General features: G+C 36.1%; 1 protein-coding gene across 3 annotated transcripts in view; it reads right to left on the reverse strand.

Annotated features, from left to right (window-relative positions):
- DGKB (diacylglycerol kinase beta) overlaps nt 1-20,191 on the reverse strand; it is a 354,661-nt gene that overhangs the window by 61,334 nt on the left and 273,136 nt on the right. For all 3 annotated transcript variants that reach the window (XM_034062188.1, XM_034062182.1, XM_031052464.2), the window contains one exon: nt 17,962-18,157. In XM_034062188.1, the coding sequence (XP_033918079.1) occupies nt 17,962-18,157 (196 nt within the window). The remainder of the gene's footprint in view (nt 1-17,961; nt 18,158-20,191) is intronic.

Consider the following 20,191-nt stretch of genomic DNA (forward strand, 5'->3'; position numbering starts at 1 on the left):
CTTTTTCAATTATCTAGCAACATTTTGTCAATTATCTAGCAGCTCACATTGGCAAGACTTGTCATAAACTTCATAGATCTGTCAGATTCCTATAATGATGGAACATATGTTAAGAAGACCCCCAAATCCCTTGAAAATAAAAAAAAAGGGAAAAAAATCAAACATGTGGCCTAGACAAAAAGATATTTAATGCATGTACAATGAAAGGAATCTAGTGATTTTTTGAATTCACTGGTCACAATGTCACTCTCTCTTTCAGGTTGTTGCAAGTAGTTCCTCTACTTTAAAAGCTAAAAGGCCATCTTCTCTCCTATTAGCTTTTGTTTTAACACAATCCTTTTATTTTCCCAGCAGAACAAATCTTTTTCCATGAGCCAACAGCCTAGTGAAATTTTCTTTAACTACCTATCTCTCAAATCTATCCAAAGCCTTGATATTACCCTCAAGAAACATCTGACAATTTGGTTTTTTTTTCTTTTTAGATTTTGACAAGACATTCTACTGAACACATTCTAAAGTTATTCAAAAAAGATCTTACAGAATCTTCTAGCTAGCCTGTAAAGAAATAACTTTTGAACATACTAAACAGACATACTACTAATTTGGTACAGGCAGTCTTAGCAGAGTGTTGGAGGATGTTTTGAACAGATAATATGCCTTTAAGCATACGTTTCCCCCCATTAGTTTAATAAAATATACTTTTTCTTTTTTAATAACAAAAATAAAAGTCATACTCAGAAGTGTGATATACGTAAGACAAAGAATTTATAAATATAGTACTAGTTTTACACCAGTGATATCCTTTGACACTGGGTGACTCAAATTAATATAAAAATGAATGTGATTAGGATGCATAACTTCTAATCGTTGAGACAAGGAATCGCCACCCCACCCACAAAATCTGTGCTACAGAAACCCAAATGAAACCTTACCTAGATAAACATGGACAAAGCCCTTTTGTTCTGTGTCTTTTCTGGTACTACCAATAAATTGCTAGTCATTTTGTGACATATGACTACTTCATAATTCAACATAGAACATAAGACACGAGAGTGTCTTGTATTCTATGAGTGAGTATTAAAAATTATCACTGGACCAGTGCAGTTATGTTTGTGAAGTCAAATTTTTATACTTGGACTATGTCAGAGGTAGTAAGAACATGTGTGAAGAAAGAAAGGCCAGCAACATTCGATGTGTCTCACAGACATTGGCCTGGGCAGTTCAGAGCGGAGGGTAAATAGAAACTGTTTCAGACTCCTCTTCGAAAGAGGTATAGTGGGGCCAAAGAGACACCCAGGTGACAAAGCCTTGTCAGTCATTCATCTGCTTTCTATTTTCTCCAGAATGATAATTTAAAGTAGGAGGCGAATAAAGTGCAAGAAATATAATTGCTGTTCTTTCTAGTTGGGATTAAATATTTTGGATTTTTATGTGCTGTTCCACAGTCTTTTTTGTTTGTTCCTACTAAACTGACTTTTTCATATCATGACTCTGATACAATCCTGCAGCAATACAATTAGATGCTTTAGTAGGGGTCAACATCCAACGGTGTAATCAGCAGACAACCTCAATTTCAAACATATAAATACGTATCTTTTTAAATGATTATCAGAGCAAGCAATGTTAGATTTGATGTTCAGTATTCTTCCCTTCAGGAAGTAGAAATTATTTCACAGAGGTCTGGTCAAAGTGACCTCTTCATTCTTTATATTCAAGTATTTTGGTTTTTGATACAATATAAGGGGAAAACTCATAAAATTGAAACCCTCAAAAGAACTGAGTAATTATTACTGTTTTTTAAATATACATTTCAGATACTTATCCTTATTTCCTCCCTCTCTTGTAAGAGGCTTCTGCAACCTGGGCATTTTTCCTTTGCTTTTTATGTTTATGTTAGGTTGACTCTTACTTTAAAATACAAGTTACTGCAAGGTAATATAGTAGTACTCTGCCTTACTTTGTTAGTATTTATATAAGGACACAGGTACTCATCAGTCAAAATGTCACAAACCTGTATACATATATAGACAACAGTGACCCACTACAGCCTGTGGGCTGAGACTATTTTAAATAAACTTCTATCTATCCTTATGAATTGACATCTAAATAACTCTATATATTTTGATAACTGAGTTGCAATTTTATAGCTAAAAAGCATTGTCAATATATATGAAACCATACAGATTTTCACCTGTAGAAAACAAGTTTCATAAATTGCTTCAGACAGAGCTAGATTAATCAACTCCATCACCCCCAAATTAATTATACAGCAATTATTTTTTTGATGTTTTAAATGGCTTCTGATTACGTCTTACTCAGTAATTCTCAAAGTGTCTACATCTTAATATGATTTCCGATGTTAGAACAAAAATTGCTGATTGTTTCTTACTAGCATAACTTTTTCATGCTCTAAAGACTTAATCATCCATTTTATCAGTTCTTAGGTAATGGTTCTAAACATCCTCAAACTGGCAAAGAATATTTTTACCTGATTTTTAACTAAATTTAAAATCTTGTGTGTTTCAAAGCCTAGAGAAAATTGACACCCATGAGAAACTTCTGACTATCTGTAGAAGGTCATCTAAATATGAGGCCATTTGCTCTCCAGGAAGAGTATTACCACATTTTTACAGGTCTGTAACCCTTTTGGCATGCAGAGGTCTTAAACTTTCAATCTCTTTCTCAGAAGAAAATAAAAGAAACATTAAGTAGGCAGTCAATAAGGAGAAATAGAGACTTTAGAAAGAAAATTGTACTCAAGTATAACTAGATTCCAGATAAACAGAGGGGAGACTTTCTACTATGGGTTTAGGAACACACCTAAGTTCAATTCACTCTAATGGCATTTAAAAGGAAACTTACAATTCAGCATGTACCTCCACACTGACCATCAGTGGGTTAACCAGGTCTGTAAAAGAACTGATGAACACACTGGGACTCCACCTGAAACATCCAAAAAGGGTCATTACCGACTTGAGACAACATAAAAAGGCAGGGAACGCTGATCATGAAAAATAATGCCAGGATCAATTCCAGTTCACTATTTGCCAGTTGGGGTGACACTTTTGTGGTTTCATGTGACAGTGCTGATTTTGCACATGGGTGGGTATTGAGAGGCCTTTTCCAGAAGGAAAATCACTAGCAGAGATCTAAGAGAGCAGTAGGACCTCCTGGGATAGTACTGTTGGGTCAGTTATGTCTAAAATTACGTGAATAAGAAAGATGAAAATAAAACAAATGACATACTGACTGCCTGAAATAGGGTCACACGGATGCACTATGAAATTAGACATCTTAACCTTGCATTCGAGAACCAAACCCTTAGATTTTAGCAAATGAACTTTAGATCATAAATTCTTAGACTCTTTGGAGTGTTAAGTTCTAGACAAGCCTCTGAGCAACCTGATCTAATTAGATCTGCTTTGAGCAGAGAGGCTTAGTCTGGATGACCTTTAGAGGTCCCTTACAACCTAAGTTATCCTTTGGTTCTGTGATTCTTCAAGCAAGAAATGTCTGTTTGATCTGTGCTTATAAAGTGTTTACTGTCTGAGACCTTTGGGTGCTACTATAGAACAAATAATTAATAATCATTAACTGCCAATTTGTTCATACAATTCATATAAAATAATACACAGGATGGTTTGGTCAGACTCAGATAATTTTTTGGGTTCTAAAAAGGCTATCTTTTAAAGAGTATCACTTCTTTTCTTGTATTCAATAACTTATTAGATCCACAAAACAAACAAATGAAAGGTACACAGATATCATCTGTGATTTATTACAAAGCCATGGCTGTTCCATATTTTAGAGAAGGTTTCTCACTGGCTGGCAGCTGAAGCCACTGAAATGCATAACCAAGCCTTTCTGATAAAAGATGAAGTTATTTAACTAGTAACCAGAGTTGTCATTATAAAATAACATATAGAAGGTATTTCTCAATTCCACTGAGAAAGTGCAAACCAGAACAGGAAAATTAATCTCAACCATAATTTCACCATCTCTGCAGTGCTAACAACTATTAAGTTATTGTAAGTGTAAAAACATGTCTGAATACTTATAAAGAGGATGATGGGACAACTCTTGAGCCTTGCACAATGGACCTTTAAAATTGTTCAATTAGCCTCTTGCAGATTTCTGCAACATGGAACACATTGCCAAGGGGACAACAAAGGCAACACAGTAGCTTTAAGCTGTTCCTTCTCAGTATCAGGAAAAGAAGCACAGCCAGAAAATGTATTGCCTGCAGGAACCACCCACTGGGGCTATAGATAGGTAGCACGATTTAGTGCTACCAGAAATCACAGTATATACAATAAATGGCAAAACCTGTACCTACTTGAATTTTACAATTAATTATATACCTCTTCTTTACTGCTATTTTTCTTATGTCCAATTTCAAGGACTTCCGATGATGACAAAAAAACCCTCCCACTGACATATATGAAAGATAAGCAGTGTGTTTGTAACCCTGTTGCCTGGAAATAGTAGGTCCAGAAATACTTGGTGCTAAACTTTAAATAAAATTATAGAAGTCTTTCAGCCTTTCTACTCTCACTGTGCAAATGCGAAAGTATTACAAATCCTGTTGACAGTTATTGCCATATCTATTGGCACACAGTCAGCAGCAGTTTGAAAAGTGTTGTGCAACATATAGCTAGTGCCCATTACCTGTCTCCTTATACTTTCTTACAATTTATTCTCACCCCAGCAGGCAGCACCTCACAATGCCATTAATTTGTTGGGCAGCTCATACTTTCCAATACAGCTTACTTTACAATGTGCTCTTATAAACAGCCTGGTGGTTTACCGGCAATGCATAACAGTGTCAGGAGGGAGGCTACAATTTAAAAGCAGCAGGTAAAAATAGAGTAGGTCATGGGGAATGACGTGGTCTGACTGAACCTCCTCTCCTTTCATCTGACTTATCATCAGCACAAGTGCACAAAATCACAGGACTTACACCTGGTCTCTGTAAATGCATGACTGAAACAATAGTACTAACAAGCTGCTTTATGTTGGTGTGGAAAGACGCATGCTTTTCCTACACAGGATTCTTCTAACAACATATTTGTTAGATCCTGGGTGCTTAGGTGAAGACAACAAATGGAGAAAGAGGGAAGAATAATAATCTTCAAATTGACAATAACAGCAGCTCTCTCCTTGCAGAGTAATAATGCACTAGTAAAATACTTGCATTGTCCCAGCATATATTTATAACTACACATACCTGAATTCTTTGGTTAAGACAAGTCTTTCCAGAGTGAGGGGGAAAAAATCCCAACAGAACAAATTCAGCTTTTTTAATACAATAGACTGAACCTGACATTTTTCCTTTAATATTTATGCTTCTTTTTCTGCCTCTCTCTCTGTCTCATACACAAATGCTAATTTTCTCCTGTAAAATCCACTTCTGCCTAATGCAAGTGGATATACACTCAACCTGTGGTCTTACTGAGTTCTTCATATCACCAATATTTTTAGACGATTTTACTTGTTTTTTCTTCTTAGTAAGACTAGTGTGCACATTAACTAAAGCCGTCTCTCCTGCTGTTACTCAAAATTAAATTGCTGTCAATCTGACACCTTTTGTAAACACTCAAAGAACTTGAAATTTTCTATATACAAATAATAGAAAACTAGAATGGATCAGAAGATACAATTACGTGTTACAGCAGCCAAAAATGATCTGCTATGCTATTCTATTTTTATTTCTGTATCTTTAATCTAAAGATTTTGGCACCTGGGGCAGAGTTAAATGAGCAAACAATCTGAGTAATATGCTATCAAACATTCCTCAGAAATACTTTTTTGCCATTAAACAAATGGAATGTCACAAAATAGTTATTGCAGCTTTTTGTACAAAGATCACAATACAAAACCATATATGTAGCATCAGAAAATACTACTGTAAATCTAAACCATATATGCACAAATCAAGTCATATTTAGGATTTTTTTTTTTTTAGGGGGAGAGGTGAGAGGGAAATCACCTACCACACTCAAATAGAAAAAAGAGCCCGAAGCAGTTAAAACTGTCTCAGTCTTAAATTCATACGGCCTTTTTACTTATTTTATATTATTTTCTGTGTGCTTCCAGTGTTTGCCAAGAACAAGCCAATTCCTTAATTCATACAGGAATCTAAATTACAATAATCATAGGCATTCCACTCCTCAAGACAGAAAACACCTGTTGTAGTTAGTTAATTACTGACTTTTTGTAAGTTTTTGGAGGAAAAGAAACAGTTACAAATAACTTGTATCTGAAAGAACATCAGAGGCAGAGAAATACATGAATTATAAAGCTGGTATAAAACTCAGAAACTATGTTGAGACATTAGCAGAAGTTTTCGCTTTGTTAATTAAAGAAGAACTCTGTATCAAAGCACCATAGTAGTATATGGTTATTTTATAACTGAGATGGGGCTACTTTCTTATTTCGGATGGGTTTACCACTTCTGCAATAATTATTACTCATGCCACATAGCAGTAGGAAATAAAAAATAAGACCTAGAAAAATATGAGAATGTATCTATTTACAGCATAGATGATACACCCGATATATAGTGGAGATATATACATCCTATATATATAATAGGTATATCTCCAATATATATCTAATATATACTGGAAATATAGATGTATAGATACATGTTTATATGTATAGATATATATACACTGATAAATATATATCCAATATATACTGTATATATAGATGATATAACAAATTACATCATTCCTGCTGAAGTAGAGCAAAAGACACATATTTATGTGCTTACAAAACCTGAAATGTCAATTATAGAATCACAGAATCATAGGTTAGGGTTGGAAAGGACCTTAAGATCATCTAGTTCCAACCCCCCTCACGCTAAACCATGTCACCCAAGGCTCTGTCCAACCTGGCCTTGAACATTGCCAGGGATGGAACATTCACAATTTCCTTGGGCAACCCATTCCAGTGCCTCACCACCCTCACAGTAAAGAACTTCTTCCTTATATCCAATCTAAACTTCCCCAGTTTAATTCTTAACACATCACCCCTTGTCCTATCACTACACTCCCTAACGAAGAGTCTCTCCCCAGCACCCCTAAACCCCCTCCTTCAGATACTGGAAGGCTGCTATGAGGTCTCCACGCAGCCTTCTCTTCTCCAGGCTGAACAGTCCCAACTTTCTCAGCCTATCTTCATACAGGAGGTGCTCCAGGTCCCTGATGATCCTCGTGGCCCTCGTCTGGACTTGTTCCAGCAGTTCCATGTCCTTTTTATATTGAGGACACCAGAACTGCACACAATACTCCAAGTGAAGTCTCACGAGAGCAGAGAATGTATCTGGTTTTAAATATACAGACATTTTTCCTTTTCTACCTGAATCTTGTTTTTTTTTTCTCATCTAAATTTCAGTGTTTAGAGAATGTGAAATTCTGCCCTAAGCTACAGCACTTTATTATTAATTTTTACAGATCTGATAGTTTTGGTGGAATTACCCCAAAAAAGAATTATGTCCAGTGCTAATGCTCTTGTATAAATATCCACATTTGATGCATAGCATAGCAAATTTTGAATAACAACTACTTACCTGCTGTACTAGCAAACTCTTGAGTTCTAGACTGACCACACCGTGCTGTTGCCACTATGGTGAATGAGCTGCTGACATGTCACAGCAAAGTTATAGTCAGAGCAAACGCCGACATGGAGGAAAGACTCAATCAAAGAGTTCATGAAAAGCAAATTTTAGCTTCTCCTGTCACGTACAAAAGAGCTACTTATTACAGAGCTTTACATCCTGAAAGGTGTATTTTCAAGTGAAGATCAAGTCTTTACACAGATAAATGGTGCAGTACTAGGAAAAAACCCCAAACCAGGGTAAGCGGATAGGTTTTGCTACGGTGAATAATAGTATTTATTACTACTGTTGCAGTGAGTAGGGGGAAAAAACCCCAAAAACCCAAACCAACAAAAACAATCCCCAGCACCCCAGCAAATCAAAATCTCTGGATATTCCATTCACACCCCTTATCATTTATCACATCTTAACTAATGCCTGTCAGACAACTCATTTACCTGTGTTAATAAGGTGCAAGATTCATGAAGGTTCCAAGCAAAGCAGAGTTAAGCACAGAAGTACTGTGGAACAGTCATATGAGCCTTCTGCAGAGACCTATCCTGCAGTATGCCATAGGCTCTGTACAAGATGTACATTAGGGCATATGTCTTGCTCCAGGTCAGACAGACCCAGCCTAAATTTGCCTCAAGTGCTCTAGAGGAGCCTGAGCTGCTCTGAGGAGCTGAGTGAATACAAGAATTTCAGGCACATCGGCAAGGTGGTGTTTCCACTATTTAGTAACAAAAGTGAGCCCCAGCAGAGTAGTGCATTAATACTCCTGGCACTGAACTTGGCTTGATTATTTGGGTGCTACGTTGTAGGTGTACCCTAAACCAAACTTCCTACTTCTGAGTTGCTACTTAATGTGCCATCCCTCCCACCCTCACCTTGTTCTCTGTACAAACCAATTTAGTAGGTCTTTTTTTATATGATATCTAGAGTTAATTTCACCTACTGCATTTAATGTCATAGGAGTTATATGTGTAAATCCCTGTACTTAGAGATAAGATAGTCCTTTATGCCATTTTAATCAATCTTTGTCATGGGTATGTTACTTAATAGCTTTGTCTTCCTATAGAAAATGAGCAACTTAAGGGAAATGAAACTTTTCAAAGATACATTTTCCTTCTGGCAGTCTATGAAATACACTATAATTATCCTCTTTCGATGAATAACGTTTGAAAGAAAATGAACACTCTGTGCACTGAAAAGTATAATACAATGACAATCTCAACTGCCTTGTAAATAAAAGGAAATTGTTTTTCTACTATGATCTATATTGCGCAGAAACATATATACATGCTTTATAAATATAAAACCAAATCAGACTATCAAGCCATTTTTCAAGGTCCTACTACTTCCTAATAACAATAAAATTGGTATTCCACAGCAACAAGGAATTGTACTTATACTTCTAAAAGATTCAAACTGTGTTATAAATTATGAACTCCATCTCCCAGGCTGATGTGCCTACTAGTATGAGTAAGGCTCTCTGCTGAGCACAGCACCTCTTAAAGGTAAGAGAGGAAAACATAAAACTATTCAGAGGGAAAGAGTATACACCAAAGCTTTTCTGCTCTGTGCATGTGGATACAGGAAAAGGCTTTTTTAATGGCACCATCAGATAGATCACGACAGTCCAGCCCATGTTTGCTTATTAGGAAACCTGAACTATTTTGCACAGGTTGGTAAAAAAATCTTTCTTACAAACTAATGGGTATAACATACAATTTAACTAAATGCTTAGGGCAAAGGGCCCTTTACCACTTCTTGATATCCTAACGTGTTGCTCCAGTAAATATAGTGCATACAGCACTGCAAGGCCACATAGTCATCATCAGCTAATATGGAACAAAAGCATTTGAATACCAACCTATCCCTCAGACAGCCAAAATCCAAGTTCTGAGTTAGGAAAATTACCTCTCCACCAGAAGGAGGAATTTGTTACTGTGGATGTTTATTTCTAAATTCCTTTTTTTCTCTCTTCCCTTCCCAGGATCATTGCCTCCACAGGGATATGATACTGCTGATTAGTGGCAACACATCACAGTATGGAGCACTCTGTTCTACAGTCTCTAGAAGAACACCAAAACCTGGAAATGTATCAGTAGAAGCAATTTCTCAGTTGCATCCTGCCTCATGCAGGTCCCAGATTTGCAGAAACTGGTGCTTCCACAGGGAGAAGCCAGCCAGGATTCCTCGTCCTTGTTGAATTTGTGGCCTCAGTAAAGCCAGAGACCAGCACCTCACACACTGTTGAGCTTCACCATGCAGCTGCCCTCAGTGAGAGATCAGCTTCTGCTGCCTACTGAGTTCTTACTTGAGATATGGAGGAAAATGCCTGGCATGGTGGCTAGTTACTGCTGTTCAGCAGACAGAAGAGTCAATGCACAATGGCTGAGTGCTGCAACAAGGGAAATGTACATTCAGCATATCATAGAGATGTTTAAAAGGTGACAAAATAATTCAATCTAAACCAAAGACAGGGCAAGATATAACACCACTGAATACCACCCTATTTCCCAAGACCACCTACACTATAATCCCCCAACAGGTGTTCCCCTGTTTGAGTCCCTAGCACTTGAAACTGTACTCCACGCAGGGTTTGCACACACTAGGAAGACAGATCTGACATGCTCCTTTCTGCTCAGGAGGTTAGTGACTACAGTGCTCATGAAAGACATGACTGAGAAAGTTTGGGCTGTTCAGCCTAGAGAAGAGAAGGCTGCATGAAGACCTCATAGCAGCCTTACAATATCTGAAAGGGGCCGAAAAGGATGCCAGAGTTGAACTCTTCATCAGGGACTGTAGTGACAGGGCACAGACTAATGAGTTTAAACTTAAACAGGGGAAGTTCAGGTTAGATATAAGGAAGAAGCTCTTTAGTGTGAAGGTGGTGAAGCACTGGAATAGGTTGCCCAAAAAGTGGTAAATGCTCCATCCCTGGCAGTGTTCAAGGCCAAGTTGGACAGGGCCTTCGTTGACATGGTCTAGGGTGAGGTGTCTCTGGCCACAGCAGGGGGGTTGGACCTAGATGATCTTAAGGTTGTTTCCAACCCTGACCATTTTATGACTCTATGGGACATACCAGCACCAGATCTGTAGAAGACAGCACAGCTCAGCAAGTCTTATCTGGCAGAGTGGTGCCTGGTTCCCATTCCTGCTCCAAGGACTGTTCAAATGTTTGATGAAGTGTTGCCACATGAAGCACATGCAGAAATTTATCTCACCATTTAGTCAGCTGCAACTGAGGTGTCTAACCTGGCCTATTACTCTAGGCTCCACTTACAATATATGGAGAGTCACCTCCAGTGAGCACTGCATTCTGCCTACCCTTAACTGAGAATGGAATAAGCATCTTGAGGTGACTATCTACTAGCTATAGGGTTGATTTTTAAATACTGACATTGAAGTCATCCTGACTTCAACAGATCTCACAAGGAGTTGTTTTACTTTAAACAACACAAGCTCACATAATTGTAACAAGAAAGTTCACATAGAAATATATGAAATTTAGGTTAATGCTTTAATTTATGCTTTAAAATGTTCAGAACAGCTGTGATGCATGCTGGGACTGGAAAAAAAAGAGTCTAAATAAATGTAGGATTGTTTTCCTAAAGTTTAAACTTGGTAGAAGTATCTGGATTAGAAGGGTTAACTTTGCTATTTATTTATTTAGGGTATTTCTCTGCTTTCCTAGTTTCAAGCAAGGAAAGAAAATAAAGTGCTAAACTACACAAAAAAATGCTGCTATTTTTAGAGCAATTAAACAAAATTTAGGAAAGAAATTAAAATTTCATACAACTATATTTTTTTCTTATTTTCCAAGCAAAGAAATTCATGTATATAACTAAATTAAGTTGGTAAAAGAGCCAAAGCATTTTAGATTCATGTAATGCTATAACTCATCATATGTATGTTTCCTAAATTTAGATCCTAGAAATAAGTTCCACGAGTTTTATACTAGTTTACATTGAAATAGTAATGGACTTTTCTGAACTTCTGAACTTACGGAGCTTTTTCAACTAAATGCTCTGACGCATGTTGTCAGAGATTAGTCTTACTTAAATAGGCAGATAAGCACATATACGGATCCTCTTTCCCTTTTCCCTTTTTTTTTTTGGAACTGATAGACAATCTGACACAACCCTTTTAAATTTATTTTACTGCTTTTTAAGGAAACATAGTTTCTTATTTTTCTGATCTCTGTGTTAGACAAGTTGTAGGTCTTGGGTTGCTTGCATCAGGGAAAGAACGCCAATGTTAGATTTTCATTACAATTCTTTTGTTACTTCTTCCTTATGATCACAGACAAATGATCTTTTTTCCTTAAGTGTAGGAAGATTTGAACAGATGGCAGTCTCTTTGCTTATCTAACACTTTTATAGGCAGAATTTGGCTAAGAAAGCTGTCTTTCTCTTCACTTTTTCTAAAATAAATAAATAAATAAATAAATAAATGCCATCAGCATGTTTCCTATTACTGTGTTCAGTGCTGCTTCTTTTCTCAGGTTCAGTGATCTTTTTCTGTTATTTTTCACAGAAATATGATCATTTATGTATGCTACCCAGTAAGGTACTTCCAACAGATATACCCTGAGTGTTTCGGATAGAGGCATATACCTCAGTTTTTGTAGACAATTCCTGAGAAAGGACCATAAATGGCTTGCAAGCTGTCTCAAATATGAAAATATGTTTATACAATCCTGTTATCCATTCTAGTATGAGCCTAGCTCAGAACAGTGTGTAATTATTATTTCCTTTGAAGTCTTAACTGATCTAATCACTGGTTATCATTAGTTAGACATATTTCTGCTCCTCAAATTCTGAATATCACCAAATGTATTATCTCAGGTTCTATAATAGATACTGTGATCAACTTAATTTACCTTTTTCTTCCTTTCTTTTTCTAAAATTAACACCAATAAACTACAACACTGATTACTAAAATTTGTAGAACTAGACTCTATCACTTTTGCTTCCATCAAGCTATATACATATGTGCACAAAAATAACTAACTAGGATGGTTGAGGCAGCAATTAAATGATTTTACTTAGATACTCTGTCTAAACAACATTGTTTCTGTAAGGTGAATGTTTTAACATAGATAAGCTATGAAACAGCTATAGGGATTTTTCTTTATGGTAACGTGTTAATGGCTACACTGACTAAAACTGCCCAAAAAAGATACAAAATAAGGGTGACTATCTTATCTAGCCACCACATTATCCATAGCATTTAATAAAAATATTATAGAGGTTTCACTATACATGCCTTATACCATGTTATAAATAACCTAATGTCTACCAATACTGAATATACACTGTGTCTATTCAGCCTATATAGCATATATATTGTGTATATAGGACACAGTTTCTAACTTTTTTAACGTATGAAATTAATTCATATTTAGAGATCTCAAAATTCATTCTGTGTCAAAATATTCAATTTAGAGAATTATAACCAGCAAGGAGCTTACCTTGCCATGGTGTAGTTTATGAAAGACCCATAAATCAGTCTGATAGCCCAAAAAGTTTATAATTTGCCTAGAGAACTCGTTAGGAATCCCCTGGCTACAGGGAAGCTTGGGATAAGATTCTCCCCCTCCCCTGTAAAGTGGAATTTGATATCTAATAAGAAAGGTATTTTCTCATTTCTTACTACTTACAGATATTTTGAAGTGTCTTAAGGTTTTCAGTGTTTGCAAGCCCCTTGTTTTTAACTGTAGTGAACTGTTCATATACACATTCCCAAATCTTCTGCATTTCTATCCAGAAAATCATAATGCAGTTATTAACAGAGATTTCCATATGGAGTTACGGAATCATATTTGTAAGTTTAGTTCATGCCTAGGTGCTGAGATATGAATGCACATTGTTTTGAATTAGTCTAGTAGTCTGGTATGTTACTGAGTAATAGCTCACTGCAGCTCTTAACAAGCTATGCAGACCAACTTTGTAAGTAAAGTATCACTGTGCCTCGTGATGTCTAAATTAAAGCAAGTATTGCTGTGAAATATTTATCATCTGAAGGTTTCATCCATTAATAGTTCATAGATATTGTCTTCAGGAAGGAGTGCACTGAGGAGACTGGGACTACTCATGTAAAAACAAGCTACATATATATTTGCAAAAAAAAATCTTAGAAGAGATTCCAGTTCAGGACAGTCCTTTAACTGAACTTCAGTGAACCAAAGCATAACATCCATGACAAAGTAATCCTACTCCACTAAGCAAAAAGGTTACTACAGAGATTTTTTCAAAAAAAAATTCCTTTTTGTCACAAAAGGTTTGAAAATTTTATTTAGTAAATCTGTGGGGAAAAAAATTTTGCTGTTTAACACTTAACATAAGTGGTATATATATTTCATGTAAGATCTGTTGTCATGATTTAACTTCTGTTTTGGATGTAATTTCCAAACAACAAGTAGCTCAGTTATTTACATTTATGTTTCTCAACTCATAATTTAGTTTCTATGCAGTATGTTCATCTTTTTAAAGCACTGATTTTTGGCATTTATGAATATCTGTGTATATCCAAACAAAAATCCGGTCCAACTAATTTTCAAGGATAGCTCACAGTCATATCTAAAATACGTACTAGAAAAAAATTGATTGTGGATAGATACATCACAGGTATGCACATACCAGAAGATTTTAAAATAAAACAACTAATGGAAACATTGCAAGTGTCAGATTCATGAAGTCAAAATGCTAATTAAATCATTCATTTTCGTGAATTGTAACAAATTTCTGTAGTTATATTTTTTGTTAATGCACTGATTTTGTACAATAGTAATGATAAATTAGAAATTAAAATTAAATTGTTAGGAAAAAAAGATCTATTTTTTACCTTAATAATATTTGTCTAAAGACCCTGTATACTTCTGCAGAGGAGCTGAAATGAAAACTATAGTATTTCTTTTTGTTAAAAAAGATTAGGATAATATTTAGTACATTACAGCTGAATTAGGTTTAATTTCCAATGAGTTATAAGCTGATCAGAGAAATATATTTTCAAATGTGTTTTATATGAAAATATCAAAGGCAGTTACTAGTTAGACAGAAATATGATACGCTGACACACATACCTATATACTACCAGTGCCAAATTTTGCTCTTTAGTGTACATGCACAACTCCTAATGAGGTATGTAGGGAATGTATTTAAATAGTGCACATATTAAATTGCTACATTTCAATATATTGTTTTTCAGACTATGTGCATATAATCAGATTGTTTTCCAAGCAGATGTCCATTTGATTACTTAAAGTCCAAATTGTGGTCTGGCTAGCAGCTAGCAAAGTCCAAATTGTGGTCTGGCTAGCAGCCAGCAAAGTCCAAATTGTGGGCTGGCTAGCAGAGGGCATGGGAAGGGCAAGGAAAATACAAATCTTTTTGTATCAACAGGTGACAAGAGTAAATAGGAGGAAAAAAAGAGGGGAGCAAGTTCAGAGGAATTGTACAGATATGCAAGACAGAAAAAAGATCTGGGAGAACTTTAACCATTTTTCATGCAGTGACGGTCATGTTGCATGTACATGGCTCATGTTAACTGATATACACAAAAGCAGGGTGAGGACAGAAGGCAGGTTCTCACAGCAGTTTCTTTTTTTTTTTTTTTGGAAGTCTGCAAAGTCCTCCTGTTCTGTTCTAAGACGAGGAATGCAACACTCTCAGAGGCAACAAACTACTCAGAGTGAGGAGACAGCTTCCGCTAGTCCATGCAAGTACCCCTTTTAAAGGCTCATATTCTTCATTTCAACTTCATTCAACTTCATTTCATGTATTTATGGTCAAGTTAAGAAACCATAAAAGCAGAGAGACAAGAATAGACAGACATACAGCTCAAAAACCTCACAGTTGCACTGAAATTGAAAAAGACTAAAACTAAATGTGCATGCCACTCAGAAGTCCCAGTAAAAGGATTAAAAACCACAACAAAACAACAACCCCCCCAAATACTTGATATATATCTATATCTATATATATTTCCATATGAAAATGTGAGAATGTTTGATTACTGCCTCCTAGGGAGTGTAGTGTTTAGTTGTCAAGTGATTAGATGCTTTATTTGGAATAAAAGGAACTGATAACCAAACAAGCAGGTATGTATTTACCATGGTTCTCAATACAGCATACCTATTTCTGTACCAGGCATTAGAGTTTTGTAAAATGTTTTCTTTAAACTAAAAAGTACAATCCAAATATGCCTAAGGGAACAATTAGCTAAACCGTATCAGGCTATTGGATTTGCTTGTACAAAGCTAGTAAAGGAATCATAGCGCTTTAGAAGTGACAGGTAGTCAGTTATTTCTACAGTGGGTAGATTTATCAAAACTATTTGAGAAGCCTAGACATAAAATTGATTGAATTTCATTATTCAACAATAATCTTGAGTACTGATATGAAGAAGCATACTCTAACCTTAAAAGCCTACCTTAGCTAGCAGAACTAAAAGACATTTCTTCTCAGTATAAAATAGGAGCAAACCAGTTGGTTCTCACCAATGTACACAAATGTACACACCACATTAATTTCTGAGCTTTACTTTGAGTAGTTTTAAGCTGGTTCCATGGACTGAACACTCATTTGCAGTCAGAGCATGTGACCTCCTTCCCATTTAAAAGGAATCCAGTTTGCACACTCAGTGTTGTAAACTGGAATGCAATAATCATGGACAACTCAGAAATCCAATAAGCATACTCCTGTTGAACACTGAAACACCTCTGTAGATGTAAACAATAATACTGTACTCAGAGGTGGTTCAGTTGATGATACTGAGAAGTCAATCCCTGCTTTGAAATTGCCTTTTGGTTGAAGCTACTTCCATCCACAGTGCATATAAAGTGATTAGAAAATAAGTCATGAGACTAGCTTTTCTAAAGTAAGGTACTTAATGTTACTGTTATGAACACTTCAATAGATAATGGAGGATCTTCTGTTGAGTCTTTAATATTTTAATTATTATTTTATTTTCTCCTCTCCAGGATATGAAGTGTAGCAATGCCCTTCTAATACAGCAAAAATAGTCTGCAGATCAGTATCAGCTACATATGTACCAAATACATACATAACCTTAATAATTAAAAGTGTTATAACATCTTGCTTCACTGTTATAAAAAGGGTGAAATGTCCTGTCTGCCTATGTTCAGAAGCAACAGAAAAAGAAAAATTTTGGCAAGTCCATCACCCAGTAGCCTTCCTCCATCTCTGGAACATCAGGACATTATAAAAATATTGTAGTGTATGTAGAAGCTTAGCAACTGATAAGACTTCCACTGACAGTGTATTGCTAAGTTACTTTGAGATACTGAGAACATGTCAAATTGCTAAAACACAGGAATTTTGAGTTGTAGTACCTACTTCAACCTTCTAGCTGTAGAAAACTACTTTTGTCATCCAGGTAAGTCAGCTGGATTAAAACAACTGTATGTATTAATTAACTACAATATAACTAGTGACTTAAAAAATACTGCTGCTGAAATGTAAAAACAGGATATCCAAACCCAGCAAAAGGATCACAATAACATCAGACAGTTAAAGTCCTAATCTTTACTCAGTCTGAATAACGAGAACCAGCAGCAAGACACTCTAAAGCGAGAGATACTCTTTTCCATAGGATAAAAAGTTTGGTCTGTTCACCCCTTGGTGTAAACAGAATGATGTTTTATAATCACTAGAACTTGCGACATGCAACAATGTGTTACAGTGCATGGCTTTCAGATACTACAAAGTAGAATAAGATTTCTATTTACTGTAGATTTCTTCAGGAATTATAACTAATAATAAAATTCATGGAACAAATGTGACAAATCACCAGGAAAATACAGAAGCCCATGGATCAGGCCCACACAAGCAAGCTACAGGATATGCATTCAAGGATTGTGCAGAGCACAGTATAGTAATACAAAATGTATAGGCAGCTTGCTCTTGCTACTCTGAAGTAATTTTCCACAGCCTCTGGCTAAAGTCTGTCAGAATCAGCCTATGATTACCCGCAAATTTTATGCGCACTGACATTAAGCAGTGTCATAAATGTCCAGTAAGCATTTTCTGACTTCAAAAACTCCAGGTACTTCTAGACTGAGTACCATAGTAGCAAATGGTGCCACATGATGTGCTTAGTCTGCTTAACAGGTAACATCTGAGGCAAGTTAGCAAGTATACAGACTGCAATTGTCAGCACATCTTTGTTTATGCTTTTGCTCCAGCGCTTCCCATCAAAACAGCTAAATGCACAAGAAAAGAAGTAGGCAAGAACTGTCTATCCTTTCTCTTGTCAAGAGACAATACAAGAGCAATTATACAACTGAGTTGACTGTATGGAGCCAGACAGCCTATAGTAATCTGTAAGCCTACCTTGGCATACAAACTTCAATTCCTTGGCATCTGTGACAGTTGTTCTTTTATCTGACCTCTTCTTTTCTGTCCGACGGTGGCTACGTCTTTTCTTTGTCTCTCCCCAAAGATTCGATCCGCCATGCATGCTTGGAATGTTCAGAATGGCAATTCCTTCCAGAGAAATATTGATTAAGTCTAGCTGAATCCCATCACACTGATTAGCAAGGAGAAAAAAAAAAAGGGGGGGGGGGTGAAAAAAAAAGAGAGAAAAAAAAGTAAAAAAGAAAGAAAAATCAGAATGTTCTACATATCAGATATTTTTCTTTGGCAGTTCATCATTCTTAACACTGTTAAAGGTTTACTCAATGTTTACACCAAAGATATATACTTATATCTGGAAAGGAGGCATGAGATAGGAACTAATCCTCATGCAGAAGGGAAAACATGATTCTAATTCAGCTCTTGATTGCTTAAGTGTGGCACCATTTGGTAGAGTCGTGTTATCTGATACCTATTCATTGACCCAAGTGAAATATATTTGAAGCTTCATTACAGCTATTAGCAGAAAAAAATTATACTACAAAAATTTTTGTAGCAATAACTGGAGGGTTTTTGTTGCGTGTTCCAGCTAAATCTTCTGTCTCATGATTTTGCAATGACACTTGTCATTACAACACCTGAGTCCCTTCCATATGAAACTAAATATAGAAGTCCCTGCATACAGAGCATATGCAGCTTCACTGATAAGGTCTAAGCAGGCCTTAAGAGCACAGAACAACACACAGATACCAGTTCAATCTAAAGGCAGAACTGGCACATTAGCACAGGGTATGACTGACTAGTAATTCCTACTGGGAGGAAAGATTAGCAAAACTGGATAAAAAAATGCTGACACAACTACAGCACTTCTTATCCCAGAACTTCCATCAGCCAGTTCTCTGAAATGTGCATTGTGGAGCCAAAGAAGAGGTATCAGTGCTCTAAAAGTCTTCCAAGACATATTGTACACACAGAAGAAATTTTATTCTCTGGGACAGTTCCTTTGGTGATGGAATTATTACTCTACGGAATCTTGTACCACTAATAAATATTCTTCCTGCTTTCTATAGCAAAACTGGACATAGAAGCATTTTATAGATGTACATTCCTTTGCTAAATCTGGCTTCAAATTATATCTTAAAAAGGGACCATAGTTTTCACTTCAGGAGAATGGCTCAGGGACCTTAACTTATTAGGTTGTTCAGTAACAAACTACATCATCTTCTTAGGTGGCAGAAGCCCACAACATTTTCAAACACAGACATACATTGGATGAGATGTATTGACCTTGATAGGACACACCTAGCCTTTGCTGACTACAATTTACTCAAGCTAAATCAAGTCCTCCTCCCAAGCCACTTTGTTTTAGGATTAGGAGAAGTATAGCAAATACTGCAGAACCTCTACATTAAAAAAAAAATAAAGCAATATGACCAAACTTCAGATGACTACAGTTGAAGCTGCAGGTGGAAGGCAAAGAATCCAGGTCCACTTATTAGTTCACTGAACCAGCAAATTTTCTAGGATGTATCTTGGCTAGAGGTAGATCAGCTTCATTCCTCCCATCATAGCTAGAATATATAGATATACTGGCAAGTCACATGTACGTTACAGTGTACAGCAGCATATTTTAAAGAACATTAGATCCTATTTGTGCAATGTTCTGCAAGCCAGTAGGGAAACCAGTCATGCATTTAAAACTGATTAAGGGTCTTATTTTGTAATTCCAATACACAATAATCAGGAAGAAAACTGGAAAAATAATTAACCATGCTTCAGTAATAGTCCACTGACATCTTGCAGCTTACTGCTCTGTGGGTCACTGCCACTTTTTCCTTTCTGCCTAAAACTTCACTGCATGTTCGAAGAAGAAAAGCAAAGTACAACTCAAAAATAACTGTGCATAATTATTCATTTACCCTGAAACTTTCTGAGATTACAAAACAGAACTGTATTATAATGCATACTCAGCATCCTCTCAATTCTTCTAAGACTGTAAATCTGAAGAATTCAGCAATAGATTTCCATTTCATATTTGCTCTTCAAGAATTAAATGTTAAACCTGTGGATTATATTCATATAGGAAAACCTTTAAAGTCAAAAGACATATCTGGAAGTGTGTTGGCAATTGTGGCAACAACTCTACTTGAAAGTGTAACTTTTTAATAAACCATTTCTTACAAGAAAAAAGGCATGGGTCTTCAGTGAA

This window comes from Melopsittacus undulatus, chromosome 1, assembly GCF_012275295.1.
Source record: "Melopsittacus undulatus isolate bMelUnd1 chromosome 1, bMelUnd1.mat.Z, whole genome shotgun sequence".
In the NCBI taxonomy this organism is placed as follows: domain Eukaryota; kingdom Metazoa; phylum Chordata; class Aves; order Psittaciformes; family Psittaculidae; genus Melopsittacus; species Melopsittacus undulatus.